Source organism: Salvia miltiorrhiza, chromosome 4, assembly GCF_028751815.1.
Source record: "Salvia miltiorrhiza cultivar Shanhuang (shh) chromosome 4, IMPLAD_Smil_shh, whole genome shotgun sequence".
Taxonomy (NCBI): domain Eukaryota; kingdom Viridiplantae; phylum Streptophyta; class Magnoliopsida; order Lamiales; family Lamiaceae; genus Salvia; species Salvia miltiorrhiza.
The window spans coordinates 29,793,101-29,810,060 of NC_080390.1; the positions used below are offsets into that span (position 1 = coordinate 29,793,101).

The following is a 16,960-nucleotide window of genomic DNA, read 5'->3' on the forward strand; positions in this document are numbered from 1 at the left end:
CGCTTCGCTAAGATCTCTGGAGTCAGAACCCTGGTCTGAACTTCCTCTTGGCTTACGGGTGCCAAGGAACCGATCTGTTTAGTTTCTTGGTACTAAACAACCACAAAGTTCAGTCTCAGTCTCGAACTCGATTACAATCGCTCTTCTCAATAGAAAGAAAAAGTTATGTAAGTAACCAACTAGGATTACTGAGAACATTCTCTTAAGTAATCATTAACTAGGTTAAAGGTATATCTGTTTAATTGCCTAGATGTTCTAAGAGAGTTCTTATAATCAGTTACATTGATTATGTAATCTTTGTCTGCTCTCTTCCTCGATTCAATGCTTGTGAAAGTTAAGCTCAAATTGATCTTTCGATGTAGTTTTCACATTGATGATTGAATCGAATTTTCTCTCTCTTCCTCCTCACCCCCACTTTGCTTGGGGTGTGCTCCTGAGCTATTTATAGGCAGCTCTAAAGAATATATCCGTTGGTGGAGATCCCTTCTTCAAATCCTACCGTTGTGAGATGTAGTCCAAGTCACCTCAGGTTTTTTTGTCTTCATTCTCTTTTTGATGAATGGAGATATGGTCTTCCTGTCCTCCTAAAGAGATGTTGCAGATTTTTATACTCAAAAGAGAACTCTGCCCTTTTGCAATTAATGCATTGACTTCGAGCATTAAATGTGGCGTGTCTTGGACTCTGTCTGCGTGTCCAGAAGACATCATTTTTTTCTTTAGTTTGTCATAGTCATTAGTGTGACTATACTTGTCTTCAGTTGAACTGCTTGCTATGACTCGATGATTCTTCAGGTGTTTCCAGTGTGAATTCCATCAGTCGGGTCTGCAACCCTGAAGCATTCCGGACTTGTAAGAGGCTTTCAATCGAATTGTTCTTCAGTTGAGTTGTCGTCTTCAGTCTTCAATACTTCAGTCTTTGATCTAGCTACTTAAAGGAACTAAAACATTTAAGTCCAGAAAGATATCCTCTAGCTAGAAAATATCTTGAGTTGTCGTCTTCAGTCTTCAATACTTCAGTCTTTGATCTAGCTACTTAAAGGGACTAAAACATTTAAGTCCAGAAAGATATCCTCTAGCTAGAAAATATCTTCTAATAATTTTGGTATCATCAAAACACAAGAGTTGAATATATCTTTCTTTTTCCAACATCAAGCAATTTGATTCGTAACGCAATAATTTTCATCAATTTCTAAAGTAGCAATTTGAATACAAGCGGTGTGAATTTGCAGTTTTGAAGCATGCTATATTTGATCAAATTTTAACCTAAAACTTAACTATTTCACAATATTGAAGCGTAGGCTTAATCCAACGAACACAAGAAATTTAAACTAAAAGCACATACACAATTACAATTGCTCTCAATATGCTATTGATTCGGATCTCCTTTTATTTTATTTTATTTTTCAATCAATTTTCACAATTTCAAATTAACAATTCAAATAACACACTTATAATTTAATATGAATTGCCTTGTTGAAAAGACACGATTCTTTCTGATGGCATACCTTCAATCGAAATCAATTGGTTTGAAATGTGAGAATTTCGTGAAATCAAATAGAGATGAAGTTATTTAATTAACTACACTCTTATATAATTCACATAAAATTTTTAGGACTAGAGGCTCGTGCTGATAACGTGTTATAAACTAGAGAGAAACAAGATAATAGAGAAGAGTATGTATTGAACGTGTTCAATATGAGGGCCAAATGTCTCTATTTATACAAATAGAAAATTAGGATTTTAGGGAGATTTTTTTGGTCAACACACACGTAAGATATATCTAGATGCAAAGGTAGGAACGGGTAAACGGGTGCGGGTCTAGTAGACTAACCCGCAGACCCGTATATTGAAACTCCCAGAAATCTAAAGATTCTAAACCCTTGCTAAACCTCAGAAATCCAATACAGAGAGCAGCCATGAATAATGCTAAGAGAATCCTGACTCACCACCGACTCGCTAACGCGCTCTACTCAACTCACCCCTCCACAGCTCGTTCCATTCAGAAACAGGTGATCCATCTGCCTCATTTCTCTACTTCATTACAGGTAAAAACCCGATCTTTAATTAATTTCAACTCCTACAATAAAAGGCTCTTCTTTTCATCAAAACCCGAATCATTTCTTGAGATATTTTCCTCCGATGATTGGCCTAATAAATTGGAGAAAGAGCTAAAGGATTCGAATTTAGCGCTAACCCATGAAACTGTAGTCTACGTGTTGAAGAAACTCAGTAAAACCCCTAAAAATGCATCGAGATTCTTGAAATGGGCTGTAGGGGAGAAGGGGTTCGAGCCAAATTCGTCGATTTATAGTTTGATTTTAAGAATTTATGCGAATAAGGAGTTGATGAAGGAGTTTTGGGTGACTGTTAAGGAAATGAAGATTAAGGGGTATTACCTTGATGAGGAAACTTACAGGACTATTTGCTCGACGTTTCGTGGCTTGAAGATGGAGAATGAGGCCACCGCTTTGAGGCATTTTTATGAGAGGTTGATTCAAGAAAATGTTATGGAAGATAGGGTGAAAGAGGTAGTTGATGTGATCAAAAGTTGCAAATGGGGAGAGGAGGTTGAGAGTAAATTGGAGGAGATGGAGATTAAAGTTTCGGATAATTTCATGTTGAGGGTGTTTAAGGAGCTTAGGGGAAAAGGCTACCCTTTGAGAGCTCATAAGTTTTTCAAGTGGGCTGAGAGGAGTTTAGGTTTCAAGCATAATGGTGTTACTTATAATGGCATGCTGAGGGTGCTTTGTTGGGAAGAATCGATTCTTGAGTTCTGGAGCGTGCTGGAGGAGATGAAGGGCGCGGGTTTTGAGTTGGATATCGATACGTACATAAAGGTTTCGAGGCAGCTACAGAAGAACAAAATGTTGGGGGATGGTGTGAATCTCTATGAGCACATGATGGATAGTTCCTTCAAGCCCTCGGATAGCGAATGCAGCTTGCTTTTGCGGGCAATTGCAACGTCTAATGCTCCAAATATTGATTTGTTGTATAGGGTTGTGAACAAATATGAGGCATCGGGGCATTCTTTCTCTAAACATATATATGATGGGATTCATAGGTCTCTTACTAGTCTAGGGAAGTTTGATGAAGCTGAGGAAATCGTGGAGAAGATGAAGAATGCCGGTTATGAGCCTGATAACATCACCTACAGTCAATTAGTATTTGGCCTTTGTAAAGCAAGAAGATTTGATGAAGCTGCTGAGGTTCTAGATATGATGGAAGAACGAGGCTGTGCTCCTGATATCAAGACATGGACGATTCTAATCAAAGGGCATTGTGCAGCCAACGAGATTGGCAAAGCATTGGCTTGTTTCACAAAGATGACAGAGAAGGGCTTTGATGCCGATGCTGACCTCTTGGATGTTTTGATAGGCGGGTTCGTGGGTCAGTCACACACTGTAGGTGCCTACAAACTGCTGATGGAGTTGGTGCATAGAGCTCGTGTGAGACCTTGGCAAGCGACTTTCAAGAATCTGATTCAGAAGCTTCTGGCGGAGAGTAAGCTCGAAGAAGCCATGGAGCTTCTTCGGCTGATGAAGAAACACAATTACCCACCTTTTCCAGAGCCATTTGTTGAGCATATTTCTAAATTCGGGTCAGTTGAGGATGCCTATGAGTTCTTGACGGCGCTGAGTGTGAAAGAGCATCCAACTGTATCAGCTTACCAGCATGTCTTCAAATCCTTCTTTAATGAAGGTAGACATTCCGAGGCCAAAGATTTGCTGTTTAAGTGCCCTCATCATATTCGTAAACATCCTGCAATTTGTAGTCTTTTTGGTTCTGCTACTTAGTGGCATTACGTTTATTGTGCTCAGTTTTGTTTTACATTTCTACATTAGTTTTCCTTTCTTGTGTTTCTGGATTGTTTTCTTGTAACAAAAGACCATTTTTTTTTATCATAAGCTGCGGCTAAAGTTACATACTGAAGTAATTCCAGTGATGAGATCAAACCATAGGATTGAGTAAATCCCTATTACTAGTATATCATTGCACAAAATGCTACATTGACCGCATATCATTGAAGAGAAACGAAGATCAGTTCACTCAGGCATCTCAGAACATTCTCTTCTCGATGTTTCAATCATCTTGTGCAAGAATTTTCCCGCTTCACAACCGTAGGGATTCGCAAGAGCTGCGTGTGTCAAAAATGGAAGCTTCCTGAGCGCCCGGCCACTCAATCCCTGAAGAAGAAAGAGAACAGTTGAGTAAAGAAGACTTCTCAGACCTCTCTCTATTTGTGTGTTTGCAGTAGTGAGAATGTAAGAAGCTAAAAGCATTTAAGTGGTGGAATGAATGTGTTGATGGTTTCACAGAATCTGAAAGAAGAAGCATCAATATTACCTCACATGCTTCCGCAGCTGCAAGCAGTTGCTTAGAAAGATGAAATGGATATGCCGTGTCTGGGCTTACAGTTGAATTGAGTTGCTCTCTCAGACTAGTAAAACTTGGAATAAAGAAGTGATTACCATCCTGCGTTAGATTCCATGTTAGTTGCAGATTCTGATAAATGTATTCAGTTATTTTACTCTTGTAGCCTACATAATAATTTGAATTAAGACCTGAAACTCCGAATTTGATAGTATTTCAGTCCTCAAAAGCTCTTCCAAGCAGGATCTTAGAATTTCATAGCGTGCTTGGAGAGTCGGAGGCCCCACGTATGCCTTAATATCAGCTCGATCAACAAACGCTATGTCTGCAAATAGGATTGATGTTAAGGCAATAATTCAAATTATGTTAGTAAGAGGGAGGGTTATGAAGCAAGCACAAAGAGAAAGAGGACATTATAAATGGAAATCCGATGCTTGAATTTAGAATGTGAAAGACAGCAAATAGCAGCAAACTGAGTTGTGTTTTCTGGAACATCAAACTTTAAATTACTAGGAACTCGTATCTTATCTTACCAATAGCAGCAGTTATGTTCGATGTAGTAAGAATTATTACATTAGGCGACGATTTCAACTTGTCCATCTGGGTCAGCAGGGCATTCACAACCTGGGAGACACATTTGATTTCTCTCAAGGGAGATGCAGATATATTCAATGAATTTAATTTATTCTATTTAGAGCAAGAAAGATACCCTTATAGAATCTGAAGGCTCGGACCCAGATAAAGCAGCTTTCCTGGCAGCAGCGAGGCTTTCAACTTCATCTACATGATTTGTTTGAGAAGTATAATGTCTGAATGTATATAATTATTTGATTGCGGATTGGAAATATCTGTTATCGAAATTCTCACCAATCAACACAAAAACCAGATTGTTTTCTTCCTCTACCATTTCTTGTATTTTGGAGAAAAGCTTTGCAACCTGATATTGCAAGTACAAATCAAAATCACATTGATTTGGGGCGAAGATTGAAGAAAATAAGTGCTCAGCAAAGAATGTGAACTTAAAGAAAGATTAGCATACAACTAGTTGTGAAGAAAGCAAATGAAATAGTTGTAGTTCTTGAACTGAATTATATCTTTAAAAAATCAGATCTGAACATGTATGCACACATATCCAACAAGAAACATAGTTCGTATGATTCAGAAAGATGCAAGATATTCAATCCTCAGAGGGTATAATGTTGGTGTGAAACCCAGGGTACTTATCGCAATAAATGTAATGTCAACTTAAGATGGTCCTGTGTAAGTAGAAAATAATTTGAAAAAGGAAATATTTTTCTTTGCATAACATAGATTACGAAAACTTACCAGCTTGCCACTTTCAGAAAACCATTTACTGAACAAGGAATGCGCATTAACCTCAATCAACTGGCACTGAGGGTATCTGGTTTGGGTACAACAAATGTCATGCAAATGATATGATATACATATAATATATACATGGAGAAACAAGAGCGACTCGATTCAACCTTGAGCTGAAGCGTATTGAAAGTTTTTGAGCCAATGCCTTGCATAAAGACGTCTTGCCAGTGCCTGGGGGTCCATGAAGAAGAACAATTCTGCAAAACATTCATAGATGGATCAGCAAGTCATTGAGATGCAGCTCAGAAGTCACTGAGTAAAGCGTGTATATTATCAATGAATGGTCTTAACATTGCTAGAAAGAATATTTAGAGAAAGTACACAGATTTAGTATAATCCATATCATCAAGTTAGTAATCCTGCAAACTGAAAACTCATGTAATGTTTGTGAATCCATTAGGCGTTCAGAAAAGGATGAGAAAGTCAAGTTTTCTGGGTTCAGCAGAACTCACCGATTCCAAGAAACAAGGACATGATTGACACCCTTCTCAGTGAAAAGCAAAGCACTTGCTGCATATCGTAGTAATCTCTGTTTGAGACCAGAATCATAAATTAAGCTGCAGAGAAGAATAAAAAGCATGATTTAGAGTTTCTACTTTCACCCATGGCAAAACTGGGTATTGTTAAACAAACCTTTCCCACATGCCATCAAATTCTTTCGCAGGAAGAATCCATTCATGAAAGCTCGCAAGTTGACCATCACTGCTTAATTCTTCACATGGTCCTTCCTCACTGAGCTGAAAAAACAAAAATATCTTACATCAGAAACAAAGATTTGATTTGTCACCTTCAACTATTCCCATTGCCAAACCTCCAACAAATATTTGTCACCTCTGATCAGATGAGGATTTAATGTTACAGATGAGAAAGCAGAAATTGACAACCACTGTCAGTAGAGACAACTGACCTGGAAAACATGCACAACAGGCTTCACTTGCCAGAATAAAAGAATATCCTGCTTTTCCAACCAAACATCTGTACAGTACATTAAAAATTTACAGTATATTAGGAATTTAATTGTAGGAAAAGACTTGAGTTTTATTACGATGATACTTTTCAAGGCCTCGCATATACATAAATAGAAGACCTGAATCGCATATACATATTCGCTGTACATTGTCCACAAGAAATGTATCATCCAGTGGAACTGGGATCGGACCATCTGCATAGCTCATGCTTCTCTTTTCCAGCATTCTATGTCGGAATCACAAACCACAACATACTCGTCAATTAGAAAAAGAAGATACAAAATACCAGAAGTAAAAGATACACGCACTTGTATCCAATTAACACTGCAACAAACACAAAGCCCATACTCGCGGTATCTTAATTTTACCTCTCCACTGCTACACGGACATCTTCAGCCCGAGCTGTGCTAGATGGTTTCAGTAAAACCTCAACTGCGGAAACAAGTTCGGATAAAATTACACAAGATACAACAGTGTACTCGGATATAGGAACAAATTAAAGCTTCCATTACCAGAAAGCGGTTTCTAGTTAAACAAACTAAGAAATTTGGCATTTTCGTAACTCACATATCCACGCATTTACCTGAAACGAGGACTTTCCCTTCGTTGATTAAAGGCGGTGGTGGCGGCGGAGCAGACGCAGCAGCAGGTGGCTCAAAAATGGCAGCTTCCTGCTCGGGGACATTGCATTCAGTGATATTAGGCATGGAAATATCCATAGGAGCACTCATTTCGGTAGCAGACATGACATCACTAAGATCGGCGAATTTGATCAGAGAATTAGCGATTGCCCAAACCCTAGGTTGATTGGGGATTTTCAATTTGAAATTGTGCGCGGGAACGAGGAAACCATTCAGTCAAACTGAAGCTGATTGCATACACAAATAAATAGGATTATGTAGGGGTGACTATTTGGATTTTGGATTGAATACTTGCCCAATTCAATCCGATTTGAAAATTCGATTTTTTATTAAAATATAAAATTCGATTTGAACTGAAAAGTCAGAAATGTAAAATAATCAGAAATATGAAATATATACAACCTAGAGTCCTAACAGTAAAACATAATATTTGACCACCCATCTAAGAAAACACAAATTTTGGTCATGTTTACGTTTTGAGACTATTTTGCCCTTAATTAGAGCAGATCAAATTCGGGTTTACGCGCAGATTAGGTACAATTGGCACTATTAGTGCCAAAAGTACCAACAGGAAAAAAAAATTGATACTTTTGACACAAATGACAATATTAATATCAAGTACCAACAGAAATTAAAAAAATAAAGTAAATTGGTACTTTTGACACAAATTGTAATATTAGTGCTAAAAGTATCATTCGATAATTAAACTCTAAATGATGAATGTAAACCATAAATGGATAATTTAAATCCTAAATGAGCAATCTAAACCCTGAATGGAGAATCTAAACACTAAATGGAGAATCTAAATCTTACGGTGAAGTGTTCAAAATGGTCATATAATTGCACTCATCTATATAAGACAAGACAGCGTATCAGCACAAGTATATGACACTGTTAGGTCCCGGGGGGTTTCGAATAGGTGTATGGGGGGGGAATACACCTATGAGCTATTTTTAAATCTCCTCAAAGTGAGGGATCTCCAGATAGAGATCTAAACGAAACTTTACACGCAAACAGTGACGCCTGTTAACTGAAAACAGTTTTGACCAAACAGGGTTGACGACTGATACTGAACGCTCTTCAGTAAGGAGTTATCAGTTAAGTTGCTGGAACTTAACTAATGCACTTATGGGCTTCAGTCGAGTTTGCTAAAACAGAGATGATAACACTCTTCCTGACTATCAGAAGATAGATCAGTCAGACTGATATCATACGCAGCGGAAATTTAAACTTAGTTTCGCAATAGCCTCGGTTGAGCACGTTGTTGGTCTTAGGTTTCTCTGTGCAGTTATTCAGTATTCAGTTTATCAATTGAAACAACACAAATAGGAAAGTAAAACTGAAAGTTGTAATCAACACAAAGACTTTTACGTGGTTCGGAAAAACCCTTTCCTACATCCACAGTTGGTTGATCAGACCAACAATCCACTCCGCAAGTGCTTAACAGGTGCACTGCAAACCAAACCGTGTGCTTGCCGGGTGCACACAACCGTACCACTGAAGAAAACTCTTCTTCAGTACCCACACTTCACTCGTGTCGGATTTCTCTTGCTTAGCACAACCCGCGCTAAGACTCTCAGAGTCATAGTACCTTCTTGAACTCCGAATCACTCAAACACTCAAATCTTTCTGTCTGAAAGGAGGTTTGAACGGGTGCCAACTATACTGCAAAGAACAAGTTCTTTGTAGCAAGTTTGACCTTGGTTTCTGGGTAAACAGAGGTTTGCCTAAGGTCTAAGAGAATGTATGTAATCAGCAATGACTGATTTTAGCTTTGGAATTCTCTTATTCGGCTTTGGCATTCTCTTCTTCGATTCAAGCTTTGGGGAGGTTAAGCTTTAGGCTGAGTAGCGATTTTGGCAGAGCTTCAGCTTATGTCGTTGAATCGGTGAAGATTGAAGTGATCCTCGAGCGCTATTTGTAGGAGAACTCTTTAATAGATCCGTTGGCGTAGAACGTCCTCAAGATTTCTTCCGTTGGAGAGCAATTCGAATTTGGGCTGAGGCTTCAATCTTCGAGGTTCCTTGTTTGGTGGAAACGGCTCTCTTGATGGACAGGAGATTTGACGTCTCTGATAAAGTAGCCACCAAATAGGAATGACCTCTGCAGAGATAAGATCCTGAGATCTCTGCATTTAATGCGGCTGTACTTTTGTGAGTACGTGGCTTCCTTTGAACGTTGGAAGATCAGTCCGAGGAAGTATGTTCAACAGATACTTGACTTTAGTATCAGTCTGTGGCACGAATTAAGTAATCAGTTCCAAACTGATTCTTCAACTGATACTTCAGTTGGTATCTGCAGTCTTCAGTCTTCAGTCCTTCGTCCTTCAGTCTTCAGTCTTCAGAACCGCAAGCTAAACTAGAAACGAACTCTAACACTTGAGTTCAAAACTGTTCTAGTCTATTACAATGAAGACTTATGAATTTTGGTGTCATCAAAACAATGATTAAGATATTCCACAAGGTTCCCAACAGACACTATTGACACTAATATGGTCACTAGTACCATTCGTGCATGACACTATTGGCACTAATAGTGACAAGTGTATTAATTTACTTAATTTTTTTTTCTGTTGGTACTTTTGGCACTAAGTACTTAACCCGGGTGCAAATCCGAATCCGCTCTAATTAAGGGCAAAACAGTCCTAAACGTAAAAAAATGCAAGATTTTATGTTTTTCAAATCAGTAACCAAAATTTGTATTTCCTTCTTCAAAATGGTCACGTGGATGTATTGTTAACCAATTAGATAATTGCGATCGAATTAAGGTCTTAATTAACAAATCATTAATTATAATAAACCAAGATGAGAGTGTAGGGTTAGAATTTAGAAATATTTAACTATTTAAGAACTAATATATATATATATATATATATATATATATATATACTCCCTCCGTCCCTGAAATGGCTTCCTATTTGGGGACGGCACGAGTTTTAATAAAAAGTTGTAAAGTGTATTGATAATGGAGAAAAAGTGATATAATTATTATTGAAAGTTGTGAAAAGTGTTATAATTAGTATTGGGAGTGGTGAAAAGTGAAAAGTAAGAATAAATAAAGTATTATTAGTGGTGGGGTAGATTTCCAAAAATGAAAAGAAAGAAAGAGGAAGTTATTTGGGGGACGTCCCAAAATGGAAAAAGAGGAAGTTATTTTAGGGACGGAGGGAGTATAATATTATTTATATTATAAATATACTCCCTCCGTCCACGAATCATCTTCCTATTTGGTGTTCGGCACGGGTTTTAAGAAAGCTGAAAAAGGTGGTGTAAAGGTGGTGTAAAAGACTAAAAGGGTAGTGTTAATGTATTGTGGTTACTTTTACTAATCTTGCACTAACTATTTGGCATTATTTTATTAGGTGAATTAAATGAAAGCATTTAAATGAATAAATTAGAAATATATTTTTCAAAAAATAAATAAACTTGAAATTCTGAAAATAAATAAATAAATAAACTGAAAATTCAGAAAATAAATAAATAAATACATAAATAAACTGGAAAATAAATAAATTAGAAACAAAATTTTCAAAAAATAAATAAACTGAAAATTCGAAAATAAATAAATAAATAAACTGAAAATTGAGAAAATAAATAAATAAACTGGAAATAAATAAATAAATAAATAAGTAAACAAACTGGAAATAAATAAACTGGAAAATAAATAAACTGAAAATTCAAAAATAAATAAATAAATAAACTTGAAATTCGGAAAATAAATAAATAAACTGGAAATAATGCTGAAATAAGATTTTATTAAAAAGAAAAAAAGAAACAACAACGGAAAACCGAAAACCCTTGAAAGCACAAAGCTGCAGACTAAGGGCCGAGCCTCGTTAAAACCTCATAACAGAAGAGGAAAAAGAGTACTCGTCAAGGACCAAGGTTGACAGAACTGGAAATAAATAAATTGGAAATAAATAAACTGAAAATTCAAAAATAAATAAACTTGAAATTCAGAAAATAAATAAATAAATAAACTGAAAATTCAGAAAATAAATAAATAAATAAACTGGAAATAATTTTTTCAGAAAATAAATAAACTAAAAATTCGAAAATAAATAAATAAATAAACTGAAAATTAAGAAAATAAATAAATTAACTGGAAATAATTAAATAAATAAATAAACTGGAAATAAATAAACTGAAAATTCAAAATAAATAAATAAATAAATAAATAAATAAATAAACTGGAAATCAGGAAATTCGAAAATAAATAAATAAATAAATAACTGAAAATTCAGAAAATAAATAAATTAACTGGAAATAATTAAATAAATAAATAAACTGGAAATAAATAAACTGAAAATTCAAAATAAATAAATAAATAAATAAATAAACTGGAAATCAGGAAATTCGAAAATAAATAAATAAATAAATAAACTGAAAATTCAGAAAATAAATAAATAAATAAATAAATAAATAAATAAATAAACTGGAAATCAGGAAAATAAATAAATAAACTGGAAATAAATAAATAAATAAACAAACTGGAAATAAATAAACTGAAAATACAAAAATAAATAAATAAATAAATAAACTTGAAATTCAGAAAATAAATAAATAAATAAACTGAAAATTCAGAAAATAAATAAATAATTTAACTGGAAATAAATTTTTCAGAAAATAAATAAACTGAAAATTCGAAAATAAATAAATAAATAAATAAACTGAAAATTCAGAAAATAAATAAATTAACTGGAAATAATTAAATAAATAAACTAAAAATTCAAAAATAAATAAATAAATAAACTGGAAATCAGGAAAATAAATAAATAAACTGGAAATAAATAAATAAATAAACAAACTGGAAATAAATAAACCGAAAATACAAAAATAAATAAATAAATAAACTTGAAATTCAGAAAATAAATAAATAAATAAACTGAAAATTCAGAAAATAAATAAATAAATAAACTGGAAATAAATAATCTGGAAAATAATTAAACTGAAAATTCGAAAATAAATAAATAAATAAATAAACTGGAAATAAATAAATAAATAAATAAACTGGAAATAAATAAACTGAAAATTCAAAAATAAATAAATAAATAAACTGGAAATAAAATTTTCAGAAAATAAATAAATTTAAAATTCAGAAAATAAATAAATAAACTGAAAAATTCGAAATATCCTACTCCATTTAATTAACTTCAAAATTGGATTAATTAGACAAGTAATGGTAAAGTGTGGTGGGTCCAATTGGTAAAGTGTAGTAATTTAAAAAGTAAGGGAGGGTACATATGTCCAAAAAGCAGAGTAGGAAGTTAATTGGTGGACAAAATTTTAGAGGCAAACAGGAAGATGATTCGTGGACGGAGGGAGTAATTTGTATTTTTGGATTTTTTTGGGATTTAAAAACTATTAATCCAATCTGCATCCGAAAATTCAAAATTTGCTTAAAATTCAATCCGAACATATCAGAAAATTCAAAAAATTTGAATCAAATTTCAAATTTCGATTTGGTTCGAATCAAATATTCGAATTTCGAGTATTTTTCTCACCCCTACGATTATGTGCGAACTTTGGAATTATTTATAAATTAAAAAAAATCCAAATTTTAAAAAGTATAACAAGATAATTTAACTTTTGAAGTTATTTGTAAAAATAATTTGAATTAAAAAAAAATACTCCCTCCATCCGCAATATCGTTTCCACATTGTGGACGGCGCAAATTTTAGGAAAAATGATGGGTAATAGTGGAAAGTGGTGGATATTGTAGTGAGTGGAGTTTGGGTCCCACTATTATTGTGAGTGGAAGTTTGTGGACCCTACTTCTATAAATGGAAGTGGAAACGATATCGTTGACGGACCGAAATGGCAAATGTGGAAACGATATCGCGGACAGAGAGAGTATGAAAAAATGACTTAAACTTTAGGGTCATTTGTAAAAATTATTTGAACTTTGGAGTCATGTCCAAGTTAGATTTGTGTTCTCATTTGATCAAGTTACTTTGTTATTTCAATTTAGTTTATTTTCACGTTTTGCCCACAAGAGTGTTGAGACCAAGATAACCGGAAACCAAAACCCTTTTTAGTGACACCCATGCAGAGGAGATTACACTCAGTTCCCTGTGGATTCAACCCTCAACTTACTGTTAGCTAGTATAGCTGTGGGTATATCACTTTTATTCTCGCGAAGCTAAACGACGGGTTCGTCAAGGGGGCTGAGCGTTGTTTGTGTGATGTTTTGGGTAATCCCCTTTCTCGCACCCCTTGCCTAAAGGCAAAGTGTGTGAGTGGGGGGAAAGACTAGGGGTGAGCAAAAACCGAGCCGACCGAAAAAACCGACCGAAAAATGGCCGAACCGATCGGTTTTCGGTCGGTTTTTTTGTACTGGGCGGTCGGTTCGGCCAGATTTTTGCAGAAATTTCGGTTTGGTCGGCCGGTTCGGTTTTCCCGAGTCGGTCGAAAACCGAACCGACCGATTATATTTATTATTAGTATTTTTTTTTTCCTAACCCTAACCCTAAACTAATGTCAGCCACCAAAGTTATATTTATTCCCAAATCTTTAGTCAGCCGCCTAAGTTTTATCTCCCAAATCTGAAGAGAAAGGCGTCACCTCCTTCCATTTCTTGTCGTCGCCTTCAATCCTCCCCTCCCCTCAATTGACCTCGCCGTTCAGACGACCTCCAGCCGGCCACACCCCCGTCCAGAGTCGCAGCAGCCCGCAATAGGTGAAGCCCTGCTGCTGCATCGCCTTGTCCAGATCTCCATCCCTCCTTCAACAGACCTCACTCGCTCCAACCACCCCTCCTGCAACCGCGCCGCCCTCCTGCAACAGCCCCACCGCCCTTCTACAACATACTGCTGCCACCACCGGCCTTCTCCTCCATCTTCTCTCAGAGTGCGACGCCGCCTCTAACCTCCATTAGTTCGGCTCAGTTCGGTCGGTTGAAAACCGACTATTTCGACGGGTCGGTGTGCGGTCAGCTGGGTCTTCAAATTTCGGCCGGTTCGGCCCATGAACATTCCAAACCGTCGGTCAGTCGGTTTGTGGTTTTTTGGTCGGCCGGCCGGCCGAACCGACCGATGCTCAGGCCTAGGAAAGACCCAATTTTTTTATGTTTTTTAAATCCAAAAATGGCCCGAACTTTTACAAATACTCCCCCTGTCCCCTAAAATTTTATTTCTTTTTCGGTAAGTCTCACAAATACATGCATTTTCTATTTTTGAACACTACTCCGCATAAAATTGAATATTTTATCCTTATAATTTACATTTATTTATAGTTAATACACTCAACAGCTGGTATCAAACAGCTGGTCCCGGTCCCCAAAGCTTATTGTTGAATCTTTATTGTTTGTTGGGGAACGGATCTTCTGTTTATTTGAATATTAAGTATATAGAGATAATATATTGCCAAAAAAAGAATGCATGAATATTTATATTGAGACTCATTATGGAAAGTGAGACATTTATATTGAGATGAAGGAAGTAAAAAATAAATGAACATTCATTTTAAAAAGATGAATAAAGTATTACAGGGAATCATTTTTCTAGTATGCCTAAATATTTTGAATCATTATAATACTGTGCAACATGTGATGTAACATATTAAGTTTTCGAAAAAAAAAAGAAAAAAGAGACAGATAAAGCCATCCATTATTTCTCCATATTCCCTCCCTATCCCATGACATGAGCCACTCATCTTGAATCACAACACTTCCTGCAATAAAAAAACAAAAACAAAAAAGACACATTTTGAAAGAAATTAGATAAAGAGTTCCCAAAATCTTAGAATTCCATCATCACAAACTCAACATGAGGCTCAAATTCAGCCCAACAAAATAAACATGGCCCCAACCACAGACCTCCTTAATCCAATAAAAATGAAGAGGAATGAGAAGCGTGACGAGAGTGAGATCCTGAAGGCCGTGGCGCAGGCATGGCACGCCCACTCCGGCAGCTCAAAGGCGGCGGCGGACACGTCGGAATTCGAGACGCGCAGGATGTATTTCAAGGGCAAGCCGAGCAGGTTCAAGCTGGAAGCAATGCGCAGAGCAACTAAAAGAGATGAGTGTTGGGATTTCGCGCAGTCGTTGTGGGATTCTTATGAGATTATATCAGTTTCCAAGAAGCTGGAGGCCGGGATGCTCTTGGAACATCCATTTTCCGACCCGCCCACCAGAAAGGAGAGCAACAACAGCTTGAGGAATTTGTTCAACAAGATGTCGTCGTCAACAAGATTTACTTAATTACTTCAATTCACTCATCAATACATCTTCAAATTATCATAGCTTAATTTGTATACATTTTTGGATGGCTCTAAATATATATAGATTAGTTTGAGTTGGATTCTATATATACATGTTTATATCACATGAGCACTGAGCAATTTGGGTTTGGTATATTATTCAGCATATATATATATGCTGCAGATCGAAAAGAATGATTCCCCTATCTGCCTTGATCAACATCATCTCATCAAGGAATCTCGTGCGTTTTAAAACACCGATATTTAATTACCTTTTTTTTCTTGGATATTTTGAAGCTCCCAAACAGTTGTTTCCTGAAGTTTGTAATAAGTACATTGATTAGTTTCATTAATCAGTCAAGAAGCTAGCTGGCATGCTCAATAACAAGTTAGGGGTGTTTACTTTTGACTTTTAATTGAGGATTAGCTACATAGATAAAAAATAGTACATGCTAATCTATTGTTTATATATTAAGATGAAAATTTTGGGATATTTCAAGGTCCTTGATAATTTCTATCATTTGAGTTATATCCCATTTGGAAGTAGGATTGGAGAAATTCTAATAATTAAAAAGGATAAAAATACTCAATCGTGTATTGTATCATATCAATTAGGATAAGTAAACTCCAGCGGTTGTATAATTAGTTTCATTAATCAGCCAAGAATCATGCTTAGTAACAAGTTTATAATGGGACATATTTACTTTTTATGATTAATAAGATGCATGATTGAGTTTTTTTTATCCTTATTACTAGCATATCTTCAATCCCACTTTTTTAATGGGAAATGATCAAGCAAAAAATTAATTAGCTTAAATGATAAAAATTATCAAGGGCCTTAATTGGGATATTCCAAAGTTCCAATTCATCTTAGTATATAATGGATTAGCATATACTATTTTTTATCTATCAAGACTAATCCTCAAAAGTAAACGCCTCGAAGTATACTAAATAGTGGTACATAGGCTAAGCAAAGTATATATACTCATCCAAATATGGTGATCAAACATCTTGATTGAATATCTAGTTAATTGAGTTCAGCATATATGAAAGAGCAGAGTACTTAATTAGAAACTGACTTATATGGTATTAATTTGAAGAAGCCCTTTTGGGATTTTTGTGAGCAACACCTGAATAAGAAGGAAATTAATACTACAATACTAGTTACAGGGCATGTTTATTTATGCATAGAGCTTAAACATAGAAGCAAATATTACACAGATAAATATCCCAATTCTTCAAATATTTAACTTAGTAGCCCTTGTAGGTATTGCAAGACTCAAAATTCTTGTGCCTTTTTTGGATGAATCCATCAGCTTCCATATCAATGGTTCTCTCCTCACACACTTGATTCTTGCCGCGCTCTTCATTCTGAGTGAAGTGAACTTTCTTGTGAAGCTCG

The 16,960-nt window shown here is 35.6% G+C and overlaps 3 protein-coding genes across 3 annotated transcripts; 2 read left to right on the top strand and 1 right to left on the bottom strand.

Annotated features, from left to right (window-relative positions):
- The first annotated feature begins 1,817 nt into the window (after positions 1–1,817).
- Positions 1,818–3,930, top strand: LOC131019694 (pentatricopeptide repeat-containing protein At3g48250, chloroplastic). The gene has a single exon (XM_057948284.1). It carries the CDS (start codon positions 1,917–1,919, stop codon positions 3,792–3,794), a length of 1,878 nt encoding a protein of 625 aa, XP_057804267.1. The 5' UTR covers positions 1,818–1,916; the 3' UTR covers positions 3,795–3,930.
- On the bottom strand, positions 3,869–7,681 carry LOC131019696 (pachytene checkpoint protein 2 homolog). The gene is made up of 14 exons (XM_057948285.1): positions 7,303–7,681; positions 7,088–7,151; positions 6,839–6,945; positions 6,659–6,726; positions 6,385–6,488; positions 6,204–6,308; positions 5,859–5,948; positions 5,698–5,773; positions 5,239–5,308; positions 5,081–5,151; positions 4,905–4,995; positions 4,563–4,696; positions 4,345–4,473; positions 3,869–4,184 (listed from the first exon to the last, which is right to left on the bottom strand). Exons 1-14 carry the CDS (start codon positions 7,463–7,465, stop codon positions 4,044–4,046), a joined length of 1,413 nt encoding a protein of 470 aa, XP_057804268.1. The 5' UTR covers positions 7,466–7,681; the 3' UTR covers positions 3,869–4,043.
- Positions 7,682–14,938: 7,257 nt separating this feature from the next.
- Positions 14,939–15,750, top strand: LOC131019697 (uncharacterized). The gene has a single exon (XM_057948286.1). The coding sequence runs from the start codon at positions 15,158–15,160 to the stop codon at positions 15,557–15,559; it is 402 nt and encodes a 133-aa protein (XP_057804269.1). The 5' UTR covers positions 14,939–15,157; the 3' UTR covers positions 15,560–15,750.
- The last annotated feature ends 1,210 nt before the right edge of the window (positions 15,751–16,960 follow it).